Raw genomic sequence first — 23,210 nt, forward strand, 5'->3', positions numbered from 1 at the left:
GCAGTTATTTTAAAAGATGAAAAAGAAGGTGGCATGAGTCACCACACTCAAGCTTCAGCCCAGAAGGAGACTTCAAGACCCACACCCCTCAGTGCAGAGAAGGAAGTTGAGGGAGAACGGAAAGGAGATGTCACGAGAGGCCTCCTCCCTCCCTTCCTCCTCCCAAGCTCATTTTAGTGTCTCTGAGATCATTGGTACAGACGTGTTATGAGACCCAGGAGGTAGGAACTGAGAGGTTCCCAATGACCATCTCCAGTTCTTCTAGGTGTACCCCGAGTTGTGAAGGCAGTGATATTTATCTTCTCTTTCTTCCTGCTTGTTTTCTCAAAACTCCCTCCTGTCATCTCCTCCCCTCACCACTACAGGCCAGGGAAATTAAGTAACCCCATAGGAAGGCTCTGAGGACAGTTGGTCATCCCAGTTGACTCTTTTTTTTAAACATTTTTATTTAAGGCAATGGGGTTAAGTGACTTGCCCAAGGTCACACAGCCAGGCAATTAAGTGTCTGAGGTCAGATTTGAACTCAGATCCTCTTATCATGGTAGACTCTTGAAGAAGCTATCTCACTTTGGTCTCTAGAAAATGACAAGAAAAAACTATTGAAGGGTTTGAATCTCTAGGTTAGGTAAATGATTTTAAAATGTGCAGTTTTCTGTGTTCTTGTTTTTACTGAAAAAGAAGTCAGCAACCTTCTCTGTGAAAAAAGGGCATTTGATTCCATTTTCTCTAAAAGTACATATCACCAGCTAAGTGGGGAGGAGATATGTGAGAGAAGATAGTGGGGCAAGATGGTTAGTGCTAGAGGGAGATGCTAAAGCAAACACAGATGCTGAGTGGTTAGAAAGAAAAGAAATGGTGCCATTCCCTCAGTGAACAATGCCAGCTCACAATTTATAAAGGAGAGTGCAGAATATATTGTGGCTTTAAGAGGCAGGCAGGCAGGGTCTGGATTGTGGTAGAGAACCTTGTGACTATCCTGAGTTTCAGATCTCTTGCTTGAACAGGAAAGAGCATGTGATTTGAAGTGTGTTCATGTACCACTTCTGGCTATGGTAGCCAACTCAGTCTCTGTGGATCTCAGTTTTTTCCATACATAAAATGGCAAGAAGGATGGATTAGATGAAAGTACAGTCTTTTTTGAATCTTCAGCTGCTGCAATTGGGGATCAGAGTCCGTAAGGTGCTAGGGCTAGATTTCTTCTTTTCTTCTTTGCATTCCAAGACTTTGACCATTTGAGATGATTTATTAGCTCATTGTTGTTCAGTTTTGGTTTGTTTTCAGTCATGTCCAATTCTTTGTGACACCATTTGGGGTTTTCTTGCTCTTTGCCAGTATCTTTATACTGGATTTGTTTGCCATGTCTTTCTACAGATCATTTTACAGATGAGGAAATTAAGGCAAATAGGGTTAAGTGATTTGTCCATTAAATATCTAAAGCCAGATTTGAACTCAAATATCATCCCAACTCCAGGTTCAGGCTCCACTGAGCCACCAAGTTGATTCTCTCCACCCCCCATCTTTTAACATAGTACAGTAAAAAGAGTACTAGATTTGCAATCAGAACTGGTTTCAAATCTAGGTTCTACTAATTGCTATCTATGAAACGTTTGCCAGGTCACTTAACCACTCTGTCTTGGTCTTCTCATTTGTAAAAAAGGGGTTGTTCTCCTAACAGAGAGGTGATAGAAATGAATAGAAAAAAAGACATATATCCATGGAGATAGTCAATGTAGGGATTTGTTTCATTTGATTATACATATTTATTGCAAGGGATTATTTCTTTTCTTTTGGGGAAAGAAGCCATGGGAGAAAGAGAAACTAAAATCTTGGTCATTTAAAAGAAGGAAAAAAAGGAAGCTATATTGGCAAGATAAAACTAAATAAAAGTTAGGCCTTCCAAAGTCCCTAATTAAGTCAATGTCAATTTAAAAAAGAAAGGTATAGACAAAGTGTTATGAGGAATTTGAGGAGATAGAGATGTAGAATGGCACCTGAATAAGTTTTCAGAAATCAAGGCGTGAAGAATCTTATTCCAGGAATTTGAACAAAATCAGTCAGTCTGTCAATACACATTTATTAAGCTGCACTAAGAACTGGAGATATAAAGAAAAGCAACAGACAGTCCTTGCCTTCAAGGAGTTCTGAGCCTATAGGGAAAGACAATGTGCAAAGAATTATGTGCTAATAGGATGGAAAAAACTGGAGGTAATTAACAAAGAGAAGGCAGTAGAATGAGGAGAGCCATAGGGGATAGTCAGCTAAAATTCCAGATTGGGGGTGGGTACCTAGGTGGCTAGGTGGATGGAATGAGTGGCCCTGGAGTCAGGAGGACTTGAGTTCAAATCCAGCCTCAGACACTTAATAATTACCTACCGGAGTGACCTTGGGCAAAACATTTAACCCCATTGCCTTAAAATAAATTTAAAAAAATTTTTTAAAAGTCCAGATTGGGGAGAAGTGGGGGGGAAGGAATAAGGACACAAAAACAAAAATACTCCAATTGGTCTAGAAGGTAGAGTACATAAAACAAAGCAGTATGACATAAAGGTGAGCTTGGATTCATAGACCTAAAAACACACACAAACAAAAAGCAACCCAAAACCCCATAGATTTAGAGTCAGATTGAATCTTGGAAGATTTCAAATTGATAAAGGTCTTGAATTCCAGAATCAGGAGTTTCTATGTAATCAGTAAATGATGAGGAATTATAGCAGAGAAATAACTTGATAGCTCTGTGCTTTGAAAAATTCTTGATTAGTGTGAGCAGAGTAGAATTCATCCAGAGCATAGCAACATATACACATTTCAATAATCTAAACATAGTGAAGTGTGGATTGGAGGAAAGATTTCATACAAGAGAAGTTCAGAGGAGGGGGATCAATACTAAATCACCGGGTTTGAGACTGAGTGGATAAATGTGTTAGGGAGGACTCAAAGCTGCCTGAGTTTTCTGACATTCTGTCTTAACATCTATATTGATTTGAAACTCTAAGAGTACTTTGTAGTTCATTTGTATCTCCCACAGCACCCAACACACAATCTATCTATTATGACTACTTCTTGGTACATAACAGGTATTAGTATCATAATGATATACCTGATTAGTATCATAATGATATACCTGGAAATGACCCTGGAATCAGAAGACATGAATTCAAATCCTGTCTCTGATCATTATTATCCATATGAATTGAAGCAAGTCACTTTGTTGACCTGGACCTCAGTTTCCTCATTATATAAAATGAGGGGTTTGAACTAGATTATTGCTTTCAATTTATGTCCCTATTATAACAGTGACCACATTGACCAATCTGAAAACCAAGATTGATATTTTTTATCCCTTTCTCCAGAGATCTCCAGAACTCTTAAGGGGGAATCAGAGGTGAATGTCTCTGTCATTGACTCAAAGTCCTAGAAATTTTGTTTACTCAATTTTTGGGGTGTTTAAGCACCCAGCTGGGGAAGATAGGTGGTATAGTGAATAGAATGTTGAATCTGGAGTTGGGAAGACTTCTCTTTCTGAATTCAAAACTGAACCTCCACACTTCCTGGCTGTGGGACCCTGGCTAAGTTACTTAACTCTGTTTGCCTCAGTTTCCTCATCTGGAAAATGAGCTGGAGAAAGAAATGGCAAATCACTCCAGTATCTTTGCTAAGAAAATTTCAAATGAGGTTTCAAAGAGTTGGACAGGATGGAAAAAAAACTGAACAAAACCAAAAGCACCCAATTACATTTAACAATTAATAGATTAGCTTTCACAAAAGAATATTTGTCTCTAATGTATAGCAAGAACAAACATAACCCCCCCCCCATACCCATACCCTCCTGAACCTCTCAGTATCATGGAAGGGATGAGGGATAGGGTTCAGAAGGGCAAACAAAAGTTAGGCAAGTCCCAAACCCAACAAACTTCAGGACTCCTGTCTTGGCACCCTGGCTTCTGAGGGCTTCCCTGCTTTGACATGAGAACAGAAGATGTCTTCTCCCAAAAGTAGAACCCTGGTCTCTCTAATATAGGTGTCTCAGTCTTAGGATTTGGATGGTGTCTGAATACAAATTGAAGTTTACTTCTTTTGTAACTTAATTTTTCTTGAGGTTTCTCTTTATTTTAGGGGGGTGCTTATATTTACTTTTACATACAGCTACACTTAAAACATAACTACTGTGGTAATGTTTTCTTGACTACACATTTTTAATCTATACCAAGTAATTTGATTCCCAAATGAGAAAGAAAGTTGGTTGGGAGGAAGGAAGAGAATGAGAAAGAAAGTTGGTTGGGAGGAAGGAAGAGAATTTGGAACTAAAGGTTTTGAAAGTAAAGGTTGAAACTTGTTTTTGCATGTAACGAGGGGAAAAACAAAATAAAATAAAATAAGAAAAGAAAAGAAAAGGAAGCAAAGAAAAATATACCAAAGGAAAGAAAAAAATCTATTACATGATGATTCTACCTCTAACTAAGGAAAGATATTTATGAAATACCTAGAATTCATATTCATAAATTATTAGAGCTGGATAATTTAATCTAGCATTTTAATTAAAGGTGATTGCGTTTGAGACAAATTTCATTAAATTTGCATGAGCATGGGGGAGAAGGGGTACAGGAGATATGACACTTTTGACAGGTACAAACCTTCCAAAGAAGGTAGTGGTCCATCCAGCAAAATGCCCTACCCTTAGAATGAGGGGCTTGAGGAGTAGGATGACCCTGAAAGAGAATAGATTTTGGGAGGTTTGGGGACCAGAGAACAGCTTGCAAGGTAAGACTTGGGGACCAGTGTCCAAGACAGAAGTCCCATTCACCTTGTCTGCTAGTTATCCTAATTCATCTCCAAGATAGAGTGGTATAGCCAGAGGAGACAAGTAATATATCTAAAGTCACAATGAGCTAGAGAAGGAACTAAGACTAATGCTCTCTTGATTTCCATTGTCCTTTCCAGTCTTCTTACTCTCTCTTTTTTTTCTCTGTATACATTGCCAACATCATCCCGAGAAAAAGAAAAGACCCATTTTCTTCTTTCTGTAGAATAAGAGCAACACTCCACAGGCTGGCCCTGGGCCTCCTTTTCCTCCAGGGTCTCTCTGCCCCCAACCACTCTCAAAGTTCATATCTACCTTAGTTCAGGGCAAAGCTTTTCTCTGAATAAAGTTACATAGGACTGTGAAATGTGCAGTGATAGAGTGCTATGATGGGGAAGACAGTTCAAATCTGACTTTAGATACTTCCTAGCTCTGTGATACCAAGGTAGGTGAGGGCCATCTTCAGTGATCCTGACTCATGTTTGGTCCCTGGACCCAGATGGCTCCAGATGAGATAGTGAGTCACTCCCTCACTCAAATCTAAGTCACTTGCATGTCATGGTATCAGTTTTCTGATGTAAGAGTCTTCTTTGAGAACAAAGGACAAGCAATATCTAGGCAAGTTACTTTACTCAGTTTGTCTTAGTTTCCTCCTCTATTAAAATGACCTGGAGAAGGAAATGGCATACCTCTCCAAAATTTTTGCCAAGAAACCCCCAAAATTGGGTCATAGAGGACATGAAACATTTGATCAAAAGCAACAATAAACCCAATCCTTACCTTGTGATAAGAGCTATGGAGGATTCAGGACAGTGGTAGAAGTATAAGACATTTTCACCTGCCTCACGGGACCTAGAAGCTACTCGGAGAATCAGGACTTAAAAATAGGAAGCTATTGGAAGATAATGGAAAACAACACCAACTCATACTTTGTAGATATTATGCCAAAGGCAATGGGAAAGATGGAACTTGGGAGAATCTTGAAGGAGACTAGAATAGTGAAAAATATGCCAAATTCTGAGACTGGCATAAGACAAAATAGTAGGGTGAATGAAGGAGCAGGAGAGAAGTGGAAGGGCCTGAGTTTCCTGGAGAAGGGTCTCTAGAGCATGTCTCAGGTAGAGGCCCACACTTGGTATAGTTCTATTAGTATTTGTGCTTTGAAATTAAAGTATTATAGCTTAAAGAAAATATGTAAAGTAGAGCAGTCAGGGGGCATTTGGACTCCCATAAGCACAGGATCTGCAGATAGTGCTGGGTGGTAGAGTGATTCTGTAGATACCTTCACTATTTTAAAATCAAGTTTAAGCCAATTCATGGACTGAGTCAGCTCACAGGGACTGGTTGTTGTCAGCTGTTTATTAAATGATCAGCGTTCATCTGGAAAGGGTGCTTTCAGAATAGCTGAGCTAATTTCCTCATCTATATGGAGGAGCATTTGAAGATGGGAAATTTTCTAAATGAGCTATGAAAAAGAAATGGGAGAGTTGGAGGAATTGTGAGCATAATAGGTTAGGGTGAACAAGTTAAGAATGAAAACATAAGAGAAAAGTATTTGGAGTAATAGGACCTAGGCCAGCAGAGCAGCTGGCTCTGCTCTGTACTGTGTGAATAAACAACTTATTTCAAAGGCAGGGAGATCCTGCTGGAAGAGAATGATATTTGTAACTTCAAGATTTACAAAATTCTATAATAAAATAGCATTTATATAGTACTTTATATATATTTTTGCCTTTAATTCTCATGATAACCTTGTCATAAATTTAGGTTATTACTATTATTATTATTATTATTATTATTATATCCATTTTTATAGATGAGGAAATTGAGGTTGAGAGACTTACTTAGAGTCACTTCTAGTAAGTCTCAAAGGGAGGATTTGGATTCAGATCTTCTGACTTTAATTCCAACATTCTTTCTACTTTGCCACCTCATGTTCTCTTTTATTCAGTTGTTTCTGACACCTTCTGATTCCATTTGGGGTTTTCTTGGCAAAAATACTGGAGCGATTTACTATTCATTTCCCACTCCAATTCATTTTTACGGATGAGGAAACTGGGAGAAACAGGGCTAAGTAACTTTGCCCAAGATCACACAGATCTGAACTAAAGAAATAGACTTCCTGATATCAAACCTGGTTCTCTATCCACAGAGTCACCTACCTACCCAGACCTGCTCTTTCTATTACATTATCTCATTTGAACCTCACAAAACCCCTGTGAACTAAATTCCGTAATTATTATTGGCACTGCCATTTTACAGATGAGAAAACTGAGGCTAAGAAAGATTATGAGACCTTTCTGATGATAAAGAGGTCTTCCTGACTGTATTTGTAGTACAAAGAGACAAGACAGCCAGGAAAAGAAGAAAAATGATCATTTGTACCATTTACAGGAGAATGAAGGTGATTCAGTGGATGGGGCTGGACTTTCCCTCCATCGGACATTCACTAGCTGTTTGACTCTAAATAAGGCATCTAACCTCTCTCACCTTTAGTTTCCTGATCTGTAAAGTGGACATAACACCTACTTCACAGGATATGAGGATCAAAGGAGGCTACATGTACAATACCTTACAAACCTTTTAAATTTATAAATTTATATAGTTTATATTGATTGAATAAAACTGTATAAATTTGAGCCATTATAATAACAATTATTAAAAATCATCCTGGGGGAAACAACTCCTGACCTTATATAGGCAAAATCAAACTGTTTTTCAAGAAAGCATATGGGAAGATATTCACACCAACATCTTTTTCTTCACTCCTACACAGAAACCTCATAGTAATTGCTGTTTGTGAGAATATGATTAAAATGACCAGAATATTTTACATTTGATAGGGTATCTCCATTGAACCTTAATGATGTCCTACACAGAGTAGGTTTTATAATCTCCATTTTAAAGATAAGGAAATAGTAGCACAAGAAATCCACTGATTTATCCATAGTTCCTTGTGTTAGGAAAATATCTGTGAATCATTTGATCTTTTTATTGAAGTGACCTACATAGTTTCCTGGGAACTTGGCAGGGCTTAGACAGACCTTGTTCTGAGTTTTTTTTTTCATCCTACTTCTCAGCTAATGCAGAGAACAAAGAAACCTCCTTACTTCATCTCTTTGACTCAGTAAAAAAGAGATTTATTGCCTTCCAGTCACTCACCTGTCCCCTCACTCCATTTCAACCTTTTTTCCTGGTCCAGGAATCTTGAGTGTGTGTGGGAAGAGAGAAAATGAGTCACCTCCAGCAATTTATTGACCTTTAAGGCAAAAGAAGTGGGGGTCAACAGACAGGCTGTGATTAGTTCTCAGGGAAAGGCTTCACAGATAAAGGCTTAGAAAAGACTGGAGGGAAAAGAAATCTCCTGACTATCCCTCAGCTTGGCAAGCATTCTCCCAAATGCTTTGGGTATTCTTAAATGGATGGAGAACCTAGTCAGGTACTGCTTTCTGCAAATGCAATTGCCTGGCCTAATTCTAATTCTTTTGCCAGCCCCTTGTTGCAACACTACTGTGGCTGTGTGGTTTGGTACTTCCTTCCTTCAGTAGTTACAGGAGCCCTGGCAACCTCACAATGTGATACACACCCACACCCCACATAAATATATATACATATATATATATATATATATGTATATATATATATATGTGTGTGTGTGTGTGTGTGTATGTATATATATGTATTCATAGTCATCCATATATATACACATATATGTTCATATACATTAATAATTTACAGGCATGAATGAAAACCAACAATTTTAATGTAGTTTTTCCAAAAGGAAGCATTTTGATTCTAGTTGGTAGAAATAGTGGTCTCCATTGGAGATGATATAATCACCATTTTTTTTGAGGGTTAGTTCTGACAAAGGCAAATAGTTCTCTCTATTTGTTCCTGACATTATATTTACATCATCCTCAGAGAACTTTAAGTAATGTATATAGTCAAGGGATATCAGAATCAATAAGCAAGCATTTATTAACCACCTTTTGTGGTTAATATTGTAATGGAGACAGCTAGGTAGATCAAATGGATAGAAATCTGGGCCTGAAATCAGGAAGACCTAAATTCAAATTGAGTCTCAGCCATTTACTAGCTGTTTGATGCAGGCAAGTCACTTAATCTCTGTTTGCCTAAATCCACTGGAGAAGAAAATAACAAACTAGTAGTTTTACCAAGAAAATCCCATGGACAGTATGGGACTGTATGGTACACAGGGTCACAAAGAGTTGGACATGACCAAACAACAACATAATTTTCTAGGTTTTGGGGATCCCCTGTCTCCGTAAAAAAGAAACAGTTTCCATCATTTGAATGAAAACTCCAAGAAGACAAAGACAGTCTTCAGTCCAGCACAGTATGTAGCACATAGTAAATGTTTAATATTTTTTGCCTGCACTCAAAATGTTTACATTCCATCAAGGGAAAAGTTGTTGTTTAGTTGTTTTTCAGTCATATTCAACTATTAATTGTTCCATTGGGTGTTTTCTTGGCAGAGACACTAGAGCAGTTTGCCATTTCCTTCTTTAGTTCAATTTTTAAAAAAGAAACCAAAGCAAATAAGGTAAAGCAATTTGCCCAGTATCCTACAACTAGTAAGTATCTGAGTCTGGATTTGAACTCAGGTCTTCCTAACTCCAAAACCAGAGTTCTATCCACTTCATCTCTTAGTTGTCCATCAAGGGAGATAACATATATATATATATATATATATGTATATATATATATATATACATATATATATATATATACATATATATATATATGTGTGTGTGTGTGTGTGTGTGTATACATAAACATAAATAATAAATGAAATATAATTTTTCAGAGGAAGACATTATTAGTCATGAGGGAGATCAAAAAAGTTTCCATGTTTAAGCTGATCTTAAAAAGTATTGAAGAAAAATATTAATACTCTCCTGTATACAAGAAGGTCAGAAATGATCAATTCAACATCATTCTAAATGTAAGCATTGTTCTGCTCAGGAAAAAAGTCCAATCTGGCAGAATCCTCCTATGGTCATTAGATATCTCTAATTTAAATTTAAAGGAACATTTATAGAAATCTTGAATGAAGAAAATGTCAAACTGATTAAAAACAGTTTGGATTAACCTCCTACTCCCATCTAATAGAAAATAATCTCTTAACATTCCCAGAATGTTAATGTTAATATCCCCAGAACATTCTGGGAAAACCAACTTCCTAACATTACCCATTTCTCTTTGACCATTGCCCTCCAGAGTTGTAGGGAAAGATCTAGAGAAATCAAAAGAAACTTTGATCTCTGTCCATTACTATTCTATTTAGAATGGAAAAAGAGGACATTGCCTTTAGGTAAGATAACCTCTCCAAGGGTTGTGTTGGAGCTGACTCTTTGTAGAGCTAACTATTAAACTTTTAGAAGTTATTTATTGTTTTGTTGACTTTCTAAATAGAAAGAGTCAAGTTAAGATTGTCTAATTAAAAAGTGATGGGAAAAAGGGTAATAATATGGATTAAATTTTAAAATGTAGTGTTACTTTTTTTTCTTCATTCCGAAAACCCATTGTTAAACATTTACCAGCACAATGTTACTCCATTTAAGGATTTGGAAAGGTGATGATCTTAGCCTCAAAAGAGGTATTTCTTATTCTAAGTTTAATTCATTTTCCAAGGCCTTAGTTTTCATTCTTTATATTTTCCACACTTCCTAAGAGAAAGGGTTACTCAGGCCTTAGAGAAAGAGAAAAGATCAGAAATAGATTGTAGACTAGAGAAATATTTACTTTTTTGTTAATTTTAGTTGAACTAAACAAGTTTTTATTTTTAAATAAACCTCCACAAAGGAAAAAAAGGGGATTCTAAGAGTTGAGTGTGAAGAGAGAATGAGAAATAGGCAAGAGATTATTGTGTTTGAGAAACAGCAAGAAGAACTATCAGGTTAGATGTTGTTACTTTTGTTCAGTCATGTTTGACTCTTCATGATCCTATTTTGGGGTTTTCTTAGCAAAGATACTAGAGTAATTTGTCACTTCCTTCTCCAGTTCAATTTTACAGATGAGTAACTGAGACAAACAGGAGCAAATGACTTGCCTAGGATCATACAACTAGTGTCTTAGACCATATTTGAGCTCATAAACATGAGTCTTCCTGCTTCTTAAGCCCAGTGTTCTATTTACTAGCTGCTCATCTAGTTAAAGCTTAAGAGTTCATGAAGTGTTAGCTTTATGTAAACTGAATTGGAGAGGAGAAAGACTTGAGGCTTTTATATTATTATAACCAAAGGAAGTCTGGAGAATTTTACAATTGCATCGTTTCATGATGAGCAGGTCCCAGGAACTACTGAATACACCAATCATAATCACAAATAAGCTAGATGAAGGTAAAGCCAGGGACAGCAGTATTTCTCTCATGTCAGTGGTTGCCAGGAACTCTAGCTGTTTTTCTCTATCATGCCCTCTCCTCCCTCTAGATGAAAGTATTCTCCTTTCATTAAGGATTTTCCTCTGGACTTGATAGCCTATAGGATCCCAGAGCTCTCTAGAGAGGTCAGGAAATATAGTAAATAAAGCTTTGGGTTTAAAGTAAGAAAAGCTGGATTAGAGTCATTGTTGCAACACTTATTGATTGCATGATTCTGGGCTGGTCACCCTCTTTAAGTTTCAGTTTTCTGACATGCAAAATAAGAGACAGACAAATAAATAAATCAATGAATAAATAAATAAACAAACAAATGAACATTCTTGCACCACTTAGAATTACTAAAGTTATTATGTGAATGAATTGGTATTATAATAATATGATTCCTGGTACCTAAAACTTCATCTCATCCAACCTATAACTAAATAGGCATAGTTAAGTAAAGCATTCCAGAAAAGTGGTCATTCAATCTCCTCCTGAAGAACTTCAGTAGTCAGTGGTCAAGACAGGTCATTCCATATGGAAACAAGTCTATTTGTTAGGTATTTTTACTTAGTGGAACTGAAATATGTTTCATGATAACCTTGACTCATTTCTCCCAGCTCTGCCTGCTGGGGCCAAGTAGAACAAATCTAGTTTCATATGTTTGTGTGTGTGTGTGTGTGTGTGTGTGTGTGTGTGTGTGTGTGTGTATAAATATAAATAGATATATAATTATATATATATATATATATATATATATATATTTATATCGGTATCTAGCTATCTATTTAGATAGATAGCTATTGAGAGAGAGGGAGACATTAAAATACTAAAAGACAAGCTTCTATAAAACTTTCCTTTCCCCAAGTCAATGCTTTTTTTTAAGCTAAGCACCCCAGGATCCTTCAACAGATTGCTATATACTATCATTTAAATGTTTGACTCTCCTGGCCTGCTCTAGAGACTCAGCAGTCTGCCAATGTTATTCATGAGATGGTTCCCAGAGCTGAATGCAATAGTCAGGTCAGACATGATCTTGCTATATTTTTTCACTTGCTCTGGACATTCTTTGTGGCCTAAAAACCACAGTTTCCTCTTTTGTGTGTTCGTGGCTATTCAGAATACTGTTCGTTGACTCATGTTTACAGTATGTTAAAATAATTTTTCAGACAATATTATTAGGAATAGAACCTTATCTACTATTTATGATTTTATTTTTAACTCAAGTAAGACTTTACATGTATCTCCATTGTTAGCTTCATACCATTGTTTTATCCCATTGATATTTTTTGGATTTTTGATTCTATGATCCAATACATTAACTCTCTTAACTTTGTGACAGCTATAAACTTAATAAAAATACATTCACTTGTCTTTAATTAAGACATTAAATAGCAAAGATGGCTGAGTCAAGTCACTAGATACCCCCTTCCAGTTGACATTGAGTCATTAATGCCTACTTTTAGGTTCTATGCTCTTAACCAGTTCCAAATATATCTAACTCTGCTGTCATTGTTGACAAGGATAGTTTCAGAGAATTTCCCAAATGCCTTGCTGAAGGTTCTAGTACATTTTGAAAATATTGAGAACTAGACTGAGAAATATTTTAACAATTTAGTAACATCATCAAAAAAAAAACAAGAAACGATTGGTTTGATATGGTCTGTTCTTAATGCAAAAAAGATGGCCCTGAGGTTTATTGTTTGCAATTCCAGTGAGTCCACCAACTATTTAGTTATATGATTCAGGAATCTAAAGTCAAGTTCACCAATTTATAGTTGGAAGACTGCTCTCTTTCTCTAAAACTAAGACATTTGCTTTTCTCCAATTTTCCAGCACCTCCTCTCTCATTTCTTACAAAAATTGCTGACAGTGACTCCATAATAAAAACCTGCAAATTTTCAAAGCACCTTGAGATTCACTTTGTTCAGGACAAGTGAATTTTAATGTATCCAAAATATCTAATTGTTTGTATGATATCTGCTCAGGTACCTTTAGTTTTAAGTTCTATTAACCATTTTTGTTCTATTCTTTCTAGTACAAGGCTCACTGAACTTTTCAGGAATTGCTAATAGAAAATTTTTAAAAAAATAATAATTGTTTACTTTCTATCATGGCTTTATTTCCCTGAAGAGATATTTCTCTTTTGAGTCTCTCTTCTTTTCCACAGTCTAACTAAAATAAATAAATAAATGAATAAAACTTGTTTGTGTCCTTAACATTCACCCACAGTTACAGTTCACTGTGAGCATTAGTGGTCTGACACCATGCTAACAGGATCATATCAGGTTATTTTTTGTTTTTTTTAATTACCTAATCCTGCTTCTATTCTCTCTATGTACACTCTTAAAAATGTAAATATGAGAATGAGCTCCCAATGCATCCCATTTTGCTCCTCTTCAACAACTCCCTGTTTTCTTTCTCATTGATACTATTTATATTTGTGTTTTTAAAATTCCATCTTGAATGTTTCCCCATGCTTCTTGGATCTGTGTTGCCTAAAGGATTTCAGGCTAAGGGCCTCCCTAGCTTTCTCTGTGAAATAGTCCCCAAAGTGAGGGTATCCCTGACATTACTTCCCCTTCTGTGTTATCAAATCTAAGATAGAATTAATTAAGATAAAATCTCCCTCTGAACCCTTTTCTTTTCATTTTTTTATATCAGTTTTTTTTTTTTATATTGGTGGTTAGTGCCTTCTCGTTAATCAGAGTCAGGTTAGAACAACAGCTCTCCCTTGTCACTTCCTCTATTTTTTGAAATATTACATTGTCATTTAAGCAACACAAGAATGCATTAACTGATTGACTTTGGCATAGAGAGAGTTCTAGTGGAAGAATTTGGATTATATTCCTGGGATTCAAGGCTCTGACAAGTATGATTTTACCTTATCTTGCCCAGACCACTTCACCATTTTGCAGCCATGTCCAAATCATGTTGATACATGTATAATAACTGTGTCTCCCCCAAGGTGAACCTGTGTACACACACAGACACAATTTGCTTATCTGTAGTATCTGTATTTCTCAGTTATAGTGCCTAGCAAATAGTAAGAATATTTTATTCATGTAATCTTTCATTTATGTACAAATAACTAAAGTCCCTTTCCTTTATATTTTTTTCATGTTAGACTTAAGCATTGCATAAATAGGAGGTGTTGGGTGGTGGTAGTGCTGATTGTTATAAACAAAAGGGGCAAGACTTGCTTGGGCAGAAAGCTGAGTGATTATTCCAGGTCAAGTGATAGCATGAGCAATGTATCTTGTATATGCTGGCTCCCTTACTAAAAGCCAAGTTGATTCATCTTCTCCCCAGAGTTTCAGGATAACCCTGAGTGGCTGAAGTATCTCTATTCCAATCAGTTGTGTTCTCCAGAGTTTAGTGACTAAAATACTTCCATTTAACCACTTAAAATCATTTAGCTTTGGCAAAGGGATATTTTACTAAAAAAACATAACAAGGGGGCATAGATGGTGCAGTGCCAAAAAAAAAGAGCCCTGATAATCATTTTTGAATGCCTCTTCAGCCAAAGAGTCACTTTTTCACCATGTTGTTAGTTGATGAGAAAGGAAAGAAAGAAAAAGAAGGGAGAGAGAGAGACAGAGAGACAGAGAGACAGAGAGAGAGAGAGAGAGAGAGAGAGAGAGAGAGAGAGAGAGAGAGAGAGAAAGGAAAAAAGAAAGAAAGAAAGAAAGAAAGAAAGAAAGAAAGAAAGAAAGAAAGAAAGAAAGAAAGAAAGAAAGAAAGAGGAAGGAAGGAAGAGCTATGCTGAAGAAATGGTCAGCAGTGGGGCAGCTTTGATTATTCACATAGTTGTTGTTTGTCCTTCTGAAAAAGGACCATGACTTCAGGGAGATGATGCCATGATATGCAAATGAATTGGATTTAAGTGAGAGAGAAGGCTATGCAAAGTCACCACCCTCACTTTCTCCTCCCTGGGTTACCCAAGGGTGTTCTGCCCAAAGGAATGTAAATTTTGATCTTTGAAGCCTAACAACATATCTTGGGGTTTATAGCTCCAATTCACTCTGGGTCTCATAGAGCAGCCAAAAATAGGTCCCAGTTCAACCCCACATGTTTACTGTTTGGATACAGACTGACTCAGAGTGAAAGTAAATAGGAGTTGTTTCTGTTTTGGCCAAAATCCCTTAAGAGTCTTTTCCTCCCAGATTGATTTTTTTTTTAACTTCACAAAAGAGGCCATTATTTGCCTCAATCAAACTGAAATGTGATAAAGGCCTTAGCTTAAAAGACCAAGGTGTCCCACTGCATCCAGGATCATCTCCAGTTGTCCAGATCTATGTCTGGCCACTTTACCCAGATGACTCTATGGGAGAAAGGTTAGTGACTTTTGTATAGGCTACCTCAATTAAATCCAGCTCACTTGCAGGTCTTGATAGCGCTTCCCTGATGTCATGATCCTCTTTGAGAAAGAAGCATAAACAACAGCTGAACATAGCCATTTAAAGAATGTCTATGCATACTCCAAGGTACATCATCATGATTCTCCTAGAAGCAGAAATAAGGTTCCCTTGCATCTCTAGATAGGTAGATGCCAATTAGAGGCATCTCCAGTGAGGTGGATACTATTTGAGCCTTTTAGTGCTCTCATTCTCTAAGGCTGGAGAGAGATAATAGAATTGAACAATGAGTGTTTTAAGGTAAAGTATGAACTTAATCTACTTGACAACTTTTGTTTTGTACTGACTAAAGAATATCATGGATCTAGTTATACAGACTGAATGATGGAGTGACCTATAGATCTTGGTTTTGTAGTTTTGATGTTTATATGTTTTATTTTTTACAGAATTTTAAGCAAGTTAAGTCAAGAAATCAACAAGAATGAAGAAAGAAAAAGTTTATTTGTAAAGAAGTAAGTTGCATAACATTGTTTTCCCCCCTTTATTTCTTAATCTGATTTCTTTAACAAAATGAAACCTCCCAAGCATATACATACAAATAATAAACACATCCAAAAAGTTCAATAAAACAGCAATTATAACTGATTGTACATTTAATTCTGTTGACTCCATTTGAAGTTTTTTTTTTTTGGCAAAAATACTGGAGTGGTTTAACATTTCCTTCTCCAGGTGATTTTTAGGAAACTGAAACAAACAGGGTTAAGTGTCTGAGGCTGGATTTGCTTTCAGAAAATTTAGTCTTCCTAATTCCAGGACTGTCACTCTATTTCCACTGCCCCACTCTGCTGTCCTTCATACAGCTATATACATTTATAATTCAACAGTTGCTAAAGGAAAGAAAGTTAAGGGTTTTGGTTTTTAACATGATATTACAAATATTGTCCATTATTATTTCACTTGTGCTTAGTTGTTGCCTAATGTATTTATATGATCAGCTCTAAGATTTTTGAACCTACTTTTTCTATTCTATATCACTTCCTATATCTTTCCGTGTTTACTTTAATTCTTCATCTGTGTTTTTTCTTGTGGAATAAAATATTTGATTATATTCAAATAATACAGTATATTAAGTCATTTCCTATTACTGGGCACATATTAACTATTTGTTATTATATTCAAAGTGCTGCTAAGAATATTTTTTATCCAGAGAGTTCTATTTTTTTTTGTCAATAAACTTGTTTATGTATAAACACAATAGTAAAATCAATGGGGTACAGGGCATGAACAATTTCATAATTTTATTATTCTAAATTCTTTCCAAAAACAAACTAATCCCCAGCATTCTTATACTGTTTCTATTTTCTTCCAGCCTTGTCAACATTGAAAATGTCCTTGTTTTACTGTCTTTGACAGCTTAATGGCTATTAAATGATACCTAGTACTTTTAATTTGCATTTTTCTCATTATTGAAATTTTGAACATTTTTTTAGCTGTGATACTGATGATAGTTTCTGTTTTTCTGAGTTTTTAGCTGACTGATGAACAACAATAAAATTTGTATTACTGAAGGCGATTTCTGTTCTGTTTTTTAGCTAACTGATGAAACTACGATGATAGTTTGTATTTTTTTATTTTAAAAATTTCCTGCAAGCATCCTCATCCTTGACTACTTAGCCAGTGAGGAAAGGCTCTTTATCTTATAGATTTGTATCAATTCTTATTGGTTTTAGATGTTAGAATTGTGTCAAAGAAGTTTAACACAAGGATCTTTCCCTGTCAAAATTTTTTTTCTTATTCTGGCTGTACAGATTTTATTTGTACAAAAATGCTTTCTTTTCATATAACTAAAATTGTCTTTTTTATCTTTTATCCTTTATTCCAAAATGTTGTTGGTTAAGAATTATTCCTTTATTTGTAATTATGAAAGTTCTTTCATAACATTCTCTAATTTCATGGTTTGGTTTTCTTAAAATCTTTAAATATTTTAGCCAGTTAGAATTTACTATGCTGTATTATATAAGATTCTTGTCAAAATACAATTTTAATAAAACTCCTTATTCAGATTTTTTAAAAAATAATTTAATTCTTCAGGAATCTGAGTTCTCATTTTATTAAATTCTAGACTGCTGTTAATATTTGTGGTTAAATCTTCCATAGCTTATCTAGTACCTAGATTTTTTTTTTTGAATCCACCTTTTGATTGCTTGTAAAAAAAATACTGTTTTATAAAATAATGTAAAAGGCAGAAATACCATTCTCCTTTCTATTCTGTTATTACCTGCCCTTATTATTTCCTTTGATTTTCTTAAAGATTTGATCTGCCCTTTGATTTATATTTAATTCTAAAAAGTATATCATTGTCATTTTATTAATATAACATTAAATCTGTAGATTAATATGGGCAGCATCATCTTATTTATAAATCATCTGACCAAAAACATGGAATTCCTTTATTACTTGGATTTTCTTTTTCCATTTTTAATCATACAGTTGTATTTGCATATTGTGTGTTCTCGTTAGGCTCATTACTACAAATTTCATGCACTTTGCTGTATTTTAAATATTTCTTTTTCTCCCTTTTACTCAAGTTTGCTATCAATGTAGTATGTAAGAAATATAGATATTTCATGGGATTTGATTTATATGCTAATACTGGGTTGAAGATGTTTTAGTGTTTTGTGATTGATTCTGCAGTTGATTCTCTTGCATTTTTCAGTAAAACATATAAAAATATAAATGGAGATAGTTATGCTATTCTTTAGCAATTGTTATTGTCTTAATTTCTTTATTCCATTTATTCCTATAGGTAGTATTTCCTTCTTTAGGGAGCATTTTTAAAGTTGTTTGAAAGAATAATTATCTTAATTGACATGTTTGATTTATGCTAGATCTTTACTGAAAGTTTTTACATTTTTCCATAATAAATAATGCTGTCTTGGTTTTAGATAGATGTTTTATTATCATGTTGAGGTAGTATCATTTCATCCTTGCATTCCTCATCTAAGAATAACCTGTTATTGAACATTTTTGATAGATTTCTGCAGTTTTTTCTACTTTTTTGCCACTTTGTTTTTATCTCTTTTTATAGTTCTGCAAATATTAATTAGTGACATTGGTTTATGTATCTCTTTTTCTCAATAATCCTTTCCTGGTTTGGGATAATTCTATAATTTGTAAAATATTTTTAGTAAAATTATTTTGGTTTAACTATTTGGAGATTCAAATAAACTGAAGAAGGAATGCCTTTCTTACTTATTATGCATAGGTTTTCTATGAATACTTCAATCTGGGGCTTACCTTACCATCAGATTGGCATTTTTAAAAAGGTAGCAGAAGACATATCCTAAACTTTAAGGAGATCCTTTATTTCTGCTTAGTTGGATTAAGACAGTGATTTTTCCAATCATATAAAAAACATTCACTTTTGTCATTTCAGATCCCATCCAAGATTTCCTGAAGAAAAAGGTAATAGTTTATGATATGAGTAATAATTCGATTAAACTGGTAATTTATGTTTGAGTTATTATGGTTTAAAGTTGCTTATATAGGTGTCATTTAAATATTTAGTAGTCTAATTATCAAAGTACTTCCCTAAGTAAGATTTTGGGCAGAGTTTGGTGAGAAAAGTACAAGATTGTCATCCAAGATTCATCCTTCTAGATCCCTGATATCATGTTTCCTTTCCTAAAGTGATACTTTCCCAAAGTGCAAAATTATGTAGCTACTAGAGTTAACTTTCTGTTATCCCATCTCCTCTCAAATAATTATTCTGAATTTAGCTCCTCCTTGGTTTAAACTAGGGGTCTCAGAGTGAAATTTTAATTTACCTTCTAATTGAGATTCAATTACCCCTAGACTTTAGGAGTGGTTAATATCAGTTCGGGATGCCATTCTACCAGTTCTCTAAGGGAATCAAGAAAATCAGTTAGCTTTCTAGGCTTCAATTTCTATATCCTAAAATTGATGGGGTTCCTGTAAGTTCTAAAATGATGATAAAGAACAAACAAAAATCTTGAAAAACAGTATCTGAAATGTCAGGAAGAAAAAGCCTTAAGCAATCCTGGAAAATGCTGAACTGAGTCTTTGTTCTATTTAGTTTAAGGGCTCAAATACTGTCTACTACCTTTTGAACTTAGGCATTATTGCACAATATTACGGAAAGAACATTGACTAACAAGTTAGAAAAACCCGGATTTTACTCCTGCTTTATCAGGTCCTGTTTCCTCACTTGCAGGGGGCAAAAATCATCCCTATTATCTCTAGGTGAAATTTATTATTATTTCTGAGGGCTTGTCTGCTGCTTTCTCCCCTATCTGTGGCAGTAGCTACTTATGTTTGACCATCGCTCTTTGACCTAGGCACTTCTAAGTTTAAGGAGTCTCCAATATACTGCCCTCCTATGAGTTTCTCTTTTATTTCTAGTGATGTCTCTCAGCAGTCCCACTCAGTTAATGTCCATCAATAGTAGATTTTGTAGGCATTTGAGTATGATGAGAAATAGAGAAGTAAAAGATGGTGTCCATGCACAAGAGTTACATTCACTCAAGTGAAGAATAGCCACATGTATATGCTACAAGACAGCAACTAGTAAAATGCTAAGATGTATAGATATTTAAAGTGCTATAGACAGTGAGGAAAGGAGGTAATGGAGTTGGGAGTAAGGGAGAGGAAAGGGCAGCCAAGAAAGACTCATAAAGAAGAGTATTTGAAGACAGAGTTCAAGAATTAGAAGAAAGTTCATGCTTACTGAGAGAAATGATTATTTCTTATATTAATAACTAATTATTGAATTTGAATTAAAGGTTTTTCTACCTATTTATCCAGAAATCCACCATTGTAGTAAATCTTGGGGAAAACTCACTCTACCAAACTGGAAGAATTGGTGAATTCCTGTTCATTTTATTTGATTAGGCAGATCTAAGGTAGAAGTGGATTCCAAATATGTATATTAATAAATCTTTGTCCAAGACTTGAGTGATCCAAGTCTCATTTCTCTTAAACTTTCATTAGAATGAGTTCATATCTCATTAAAATAATCATTTTCTCATTAACTGCTAGCCAATTATAATTGACTACTACCATCAGGACCACTGACTCTTCCAAGAGCATATAAACTTTGAGCCTACTGTCATACATAATGTTTGGAATTTAAGACAGTCATTAATCATTTTAATAATAAAATGCTAGCATTATTTAATAACATTATCAATTTCTCAGAAACAACATCACTTGAACTTCTTAAATGTCACAATACTTAGGACATGAAGACAAAGGAAATATTTTGAGAAAAATATTGTTTTCCAAGATTTCTATTTTCTCCTTATTCATTAAATAAATAGGGAGAAAGAACTTTCCCAAAATGTTTAAACAATTTTTTCTTCAGTTCCTTCATTTTTTTACATATACTAAAACTGATAATTTTATGAGCAAATCAAGATATATACAAAGTATTTTATGCTCTAAACTTTAAAGGGTGATGTATCTTTTTTTGAAAATGGTCTCTAAAATAACTACATCCAGTCAGTCAAATATTTGGTAAGTACCTAGTATATACCAACTAGTGATAAGCACTGGGGATTAAAAGAATGGTAAAATACAGTCCTTGCTCTCTCAAAAAATGTCATGGTAGAGAAAACATGTAAAGAACTATGTACAAACAAAATCTAAACTAGAGATAATTACTAGATTATCCATTTCAATTTCTTCCTAAATTATCAGAACAATATTGGAAAGGACCTCATGGTCATCAAGCCCAACCTTTCATTTGACAAAAAAGGAAATGAAGGCTCAGAGAATTGATTTAGCCAGTCCTACATCTCAGTTTCTCAGAATTAGAATACACGGCTAGAGCTTGTGGCTTCAAATGCAGCATTCTTTCTACCATACTGCAAAAGTCCTTATTATCCTTCCACCCCCAAAGCCTTGAAGATTCAAAATTTCCAAAAATTTCACCTCTCTAGGACATTAATCAACCTTCTTATATTGGGCCTTGAATCAAAGTTATACCTTGAATAAGCCAATTAGATAATCTAGAGATACTTATGAACAATTTTCAAGTGTGTCTAGGGAATATGAGGCAAAATTGGAGGAGTTGGTAATGGGGAAAAGGGTAGAAAGGGAAGAATGACTTTTCTTAATGTGTTTATTTGATACCAAATTCATTGTTTCTCCAGATATCGAAGAAGATGATGGTGGCTGGTCATCCTTTGTGAGTATTACATGTCCAGTAGCTTCTATGAAATAGGCATTTTGAAGTGTTGTTTTTTTGTTTGCTTGATATTGGTCATTGTCTTTAGTCTCTGGAAATTTTTCAAATGATTTTCTTCTTTATTGGTAGAGGAATGAGTCCAAAAAGGGGCAAGAATACTAGTTCAGATAAACCCATGTTTCAGCACTGCTTTCCAACACCTATATGATAATAGGGTTGTTCAGTCATTTTTTTCAGTTGTGTCTGACTCTTCATGATTCCATTTGGGATTTTCTTGGCAAAAATACTGAAGCAGTTTGCCATTTTCTTCTCCAGATCATTTTGTAGATGAAAAAATTGAAACTTGTCCAGGGCCACATAGCTAGTAAATGTCCAATACCAGTTTTGAAATCAGGAAGATGAGTCTTCCTGACTCCAGACCTTCAGCTCTATCCATTGTACCACAAAGCTGCCCCCCAAAATGTTAATTTATTTGAAAATGATATCAGCTAATACATATAGTGACCGTACTGTTTTAAAGTATTTTATGTAATGATCAATCAACAAGAATTTATACATCTCACCCAAGAGCTAAGGATGAGTCAAAAATGAAACAATTCCTGCCCTCAAAGAGCTTATATTCTAATATGGGAGACTTCATGTACATATATAGGTCTGTACAAGACACATATAAATCAAGTACAAAGTTATCTTGTATAGGGAAGGCACTAGCAGGTGGAAATTCTGGGAAAGACCTCCTATAGGAGGTGTTGCTTAAATTGAGTCTGAGAAAAAGGAAGGTGAGGAGGGAGGACATTCCTAAGACAAAACAATGCGAAGGGTTAATGACAGTAGATGGAGTCATTCATGAAATATCAAGTACCCCAATATACCTAGAATGTAGTGAGTAATATTTAAGAAGACTAGAAACAAGGGAAGGGACAAATTGTCAAGAGCTTAATATGTCAGGTAAAATAGTTAATTATTGACTTCTTTGGCAATAAGGAGTTGTCAAAACTTATTGACTGGAGGAATTGGCAGGGTTAGAGTTGCATTTTAGGAAAATCATTTTGTAAGCCTCATTGAGGATGGACTGAAATGAAGTAAGATTGCAGCAGAGCCAAAGAGGAGGTTATAGCAATCAAGTAAGAGGTGATAAGTCTGATCTATGGTGATTACTGTGGTTGAAGAGGAAAATAAATATGTGAAGAGATGTTGTAAAGATAGAAATGGTAAGATTTGGCAGTTGATTAGATTCATTAGGGGAGTGAGAGTGAGAAAGGAAGGATATACAATATCTTCTTTTTTCATCACAATGATCATGTATAGTATGGAACAGAGATACTTTCTAAAAAATTTTTGGACTGGACTTATGACTTCATTGGTATAGGGCTTTCTCTGAATCTGTGGGTGTATGTGATTGTATGTGTGCGTGTATGTGTGTGTGTGTGTTTGTGTTTTTGTGTGTTTGTGTGTATGTGTGTA

General features: G+C 35.0%; 1 protein-coding gene across 4 annotated transcripts in view; it reads left to right on the forward strand.

Annotated features, from left to right (window-relative positions):
- The window catches only part of LOC141506039 (lymphocyte cytosolic protein 2-like), a 124,583-nt gene that overhangs the window by 20,106 nt on the left and 81,267 nt on the right, over positions 1 to 23,210 (forward strand). For all 4 annotated transcript variants that reach the window (XR_012473756.1, XM_074212444.1, XM_074212446.1 and 1 more), the window contains exons 4-6: positions 15,985 to 16,050; positions 18,975 to 19,003; positions 21,712 to 21,746. Coding sequence is in view for 3 of the 4 variants with exons in the window: in XM_074212444.1 (XP_074068545.1) it covers positions 15,985 to 16,050; positions 18,975 to 19,003; positions 21,712 to 21,746 (130 nt within the window). In the remaining variant the exon portion in view is untranslated. The remainder of the gene's footprint in view (positions 1 to 15,984; positions 16,051 to 18,974; positions 19,004 to 21,711; positions 21,747 to 23,210) is intronic.

The sequence above is a fragment of the Macrotis lagotis genome, chromosome 1 (genome assembly GCF_037893015.1).
Source record: "Macrotis lagotis isolate mMagLag1 chromosome 1, bilby.v1.9.chrom.fasta, whole genome shotgun sequence".
Taxonomy (NCBI): Eukaryota; Metazoa; Chordata; class Mammalia; order Peramelemorphia; family Peramelidae; genus Macrotis; species Macrotis lagotis.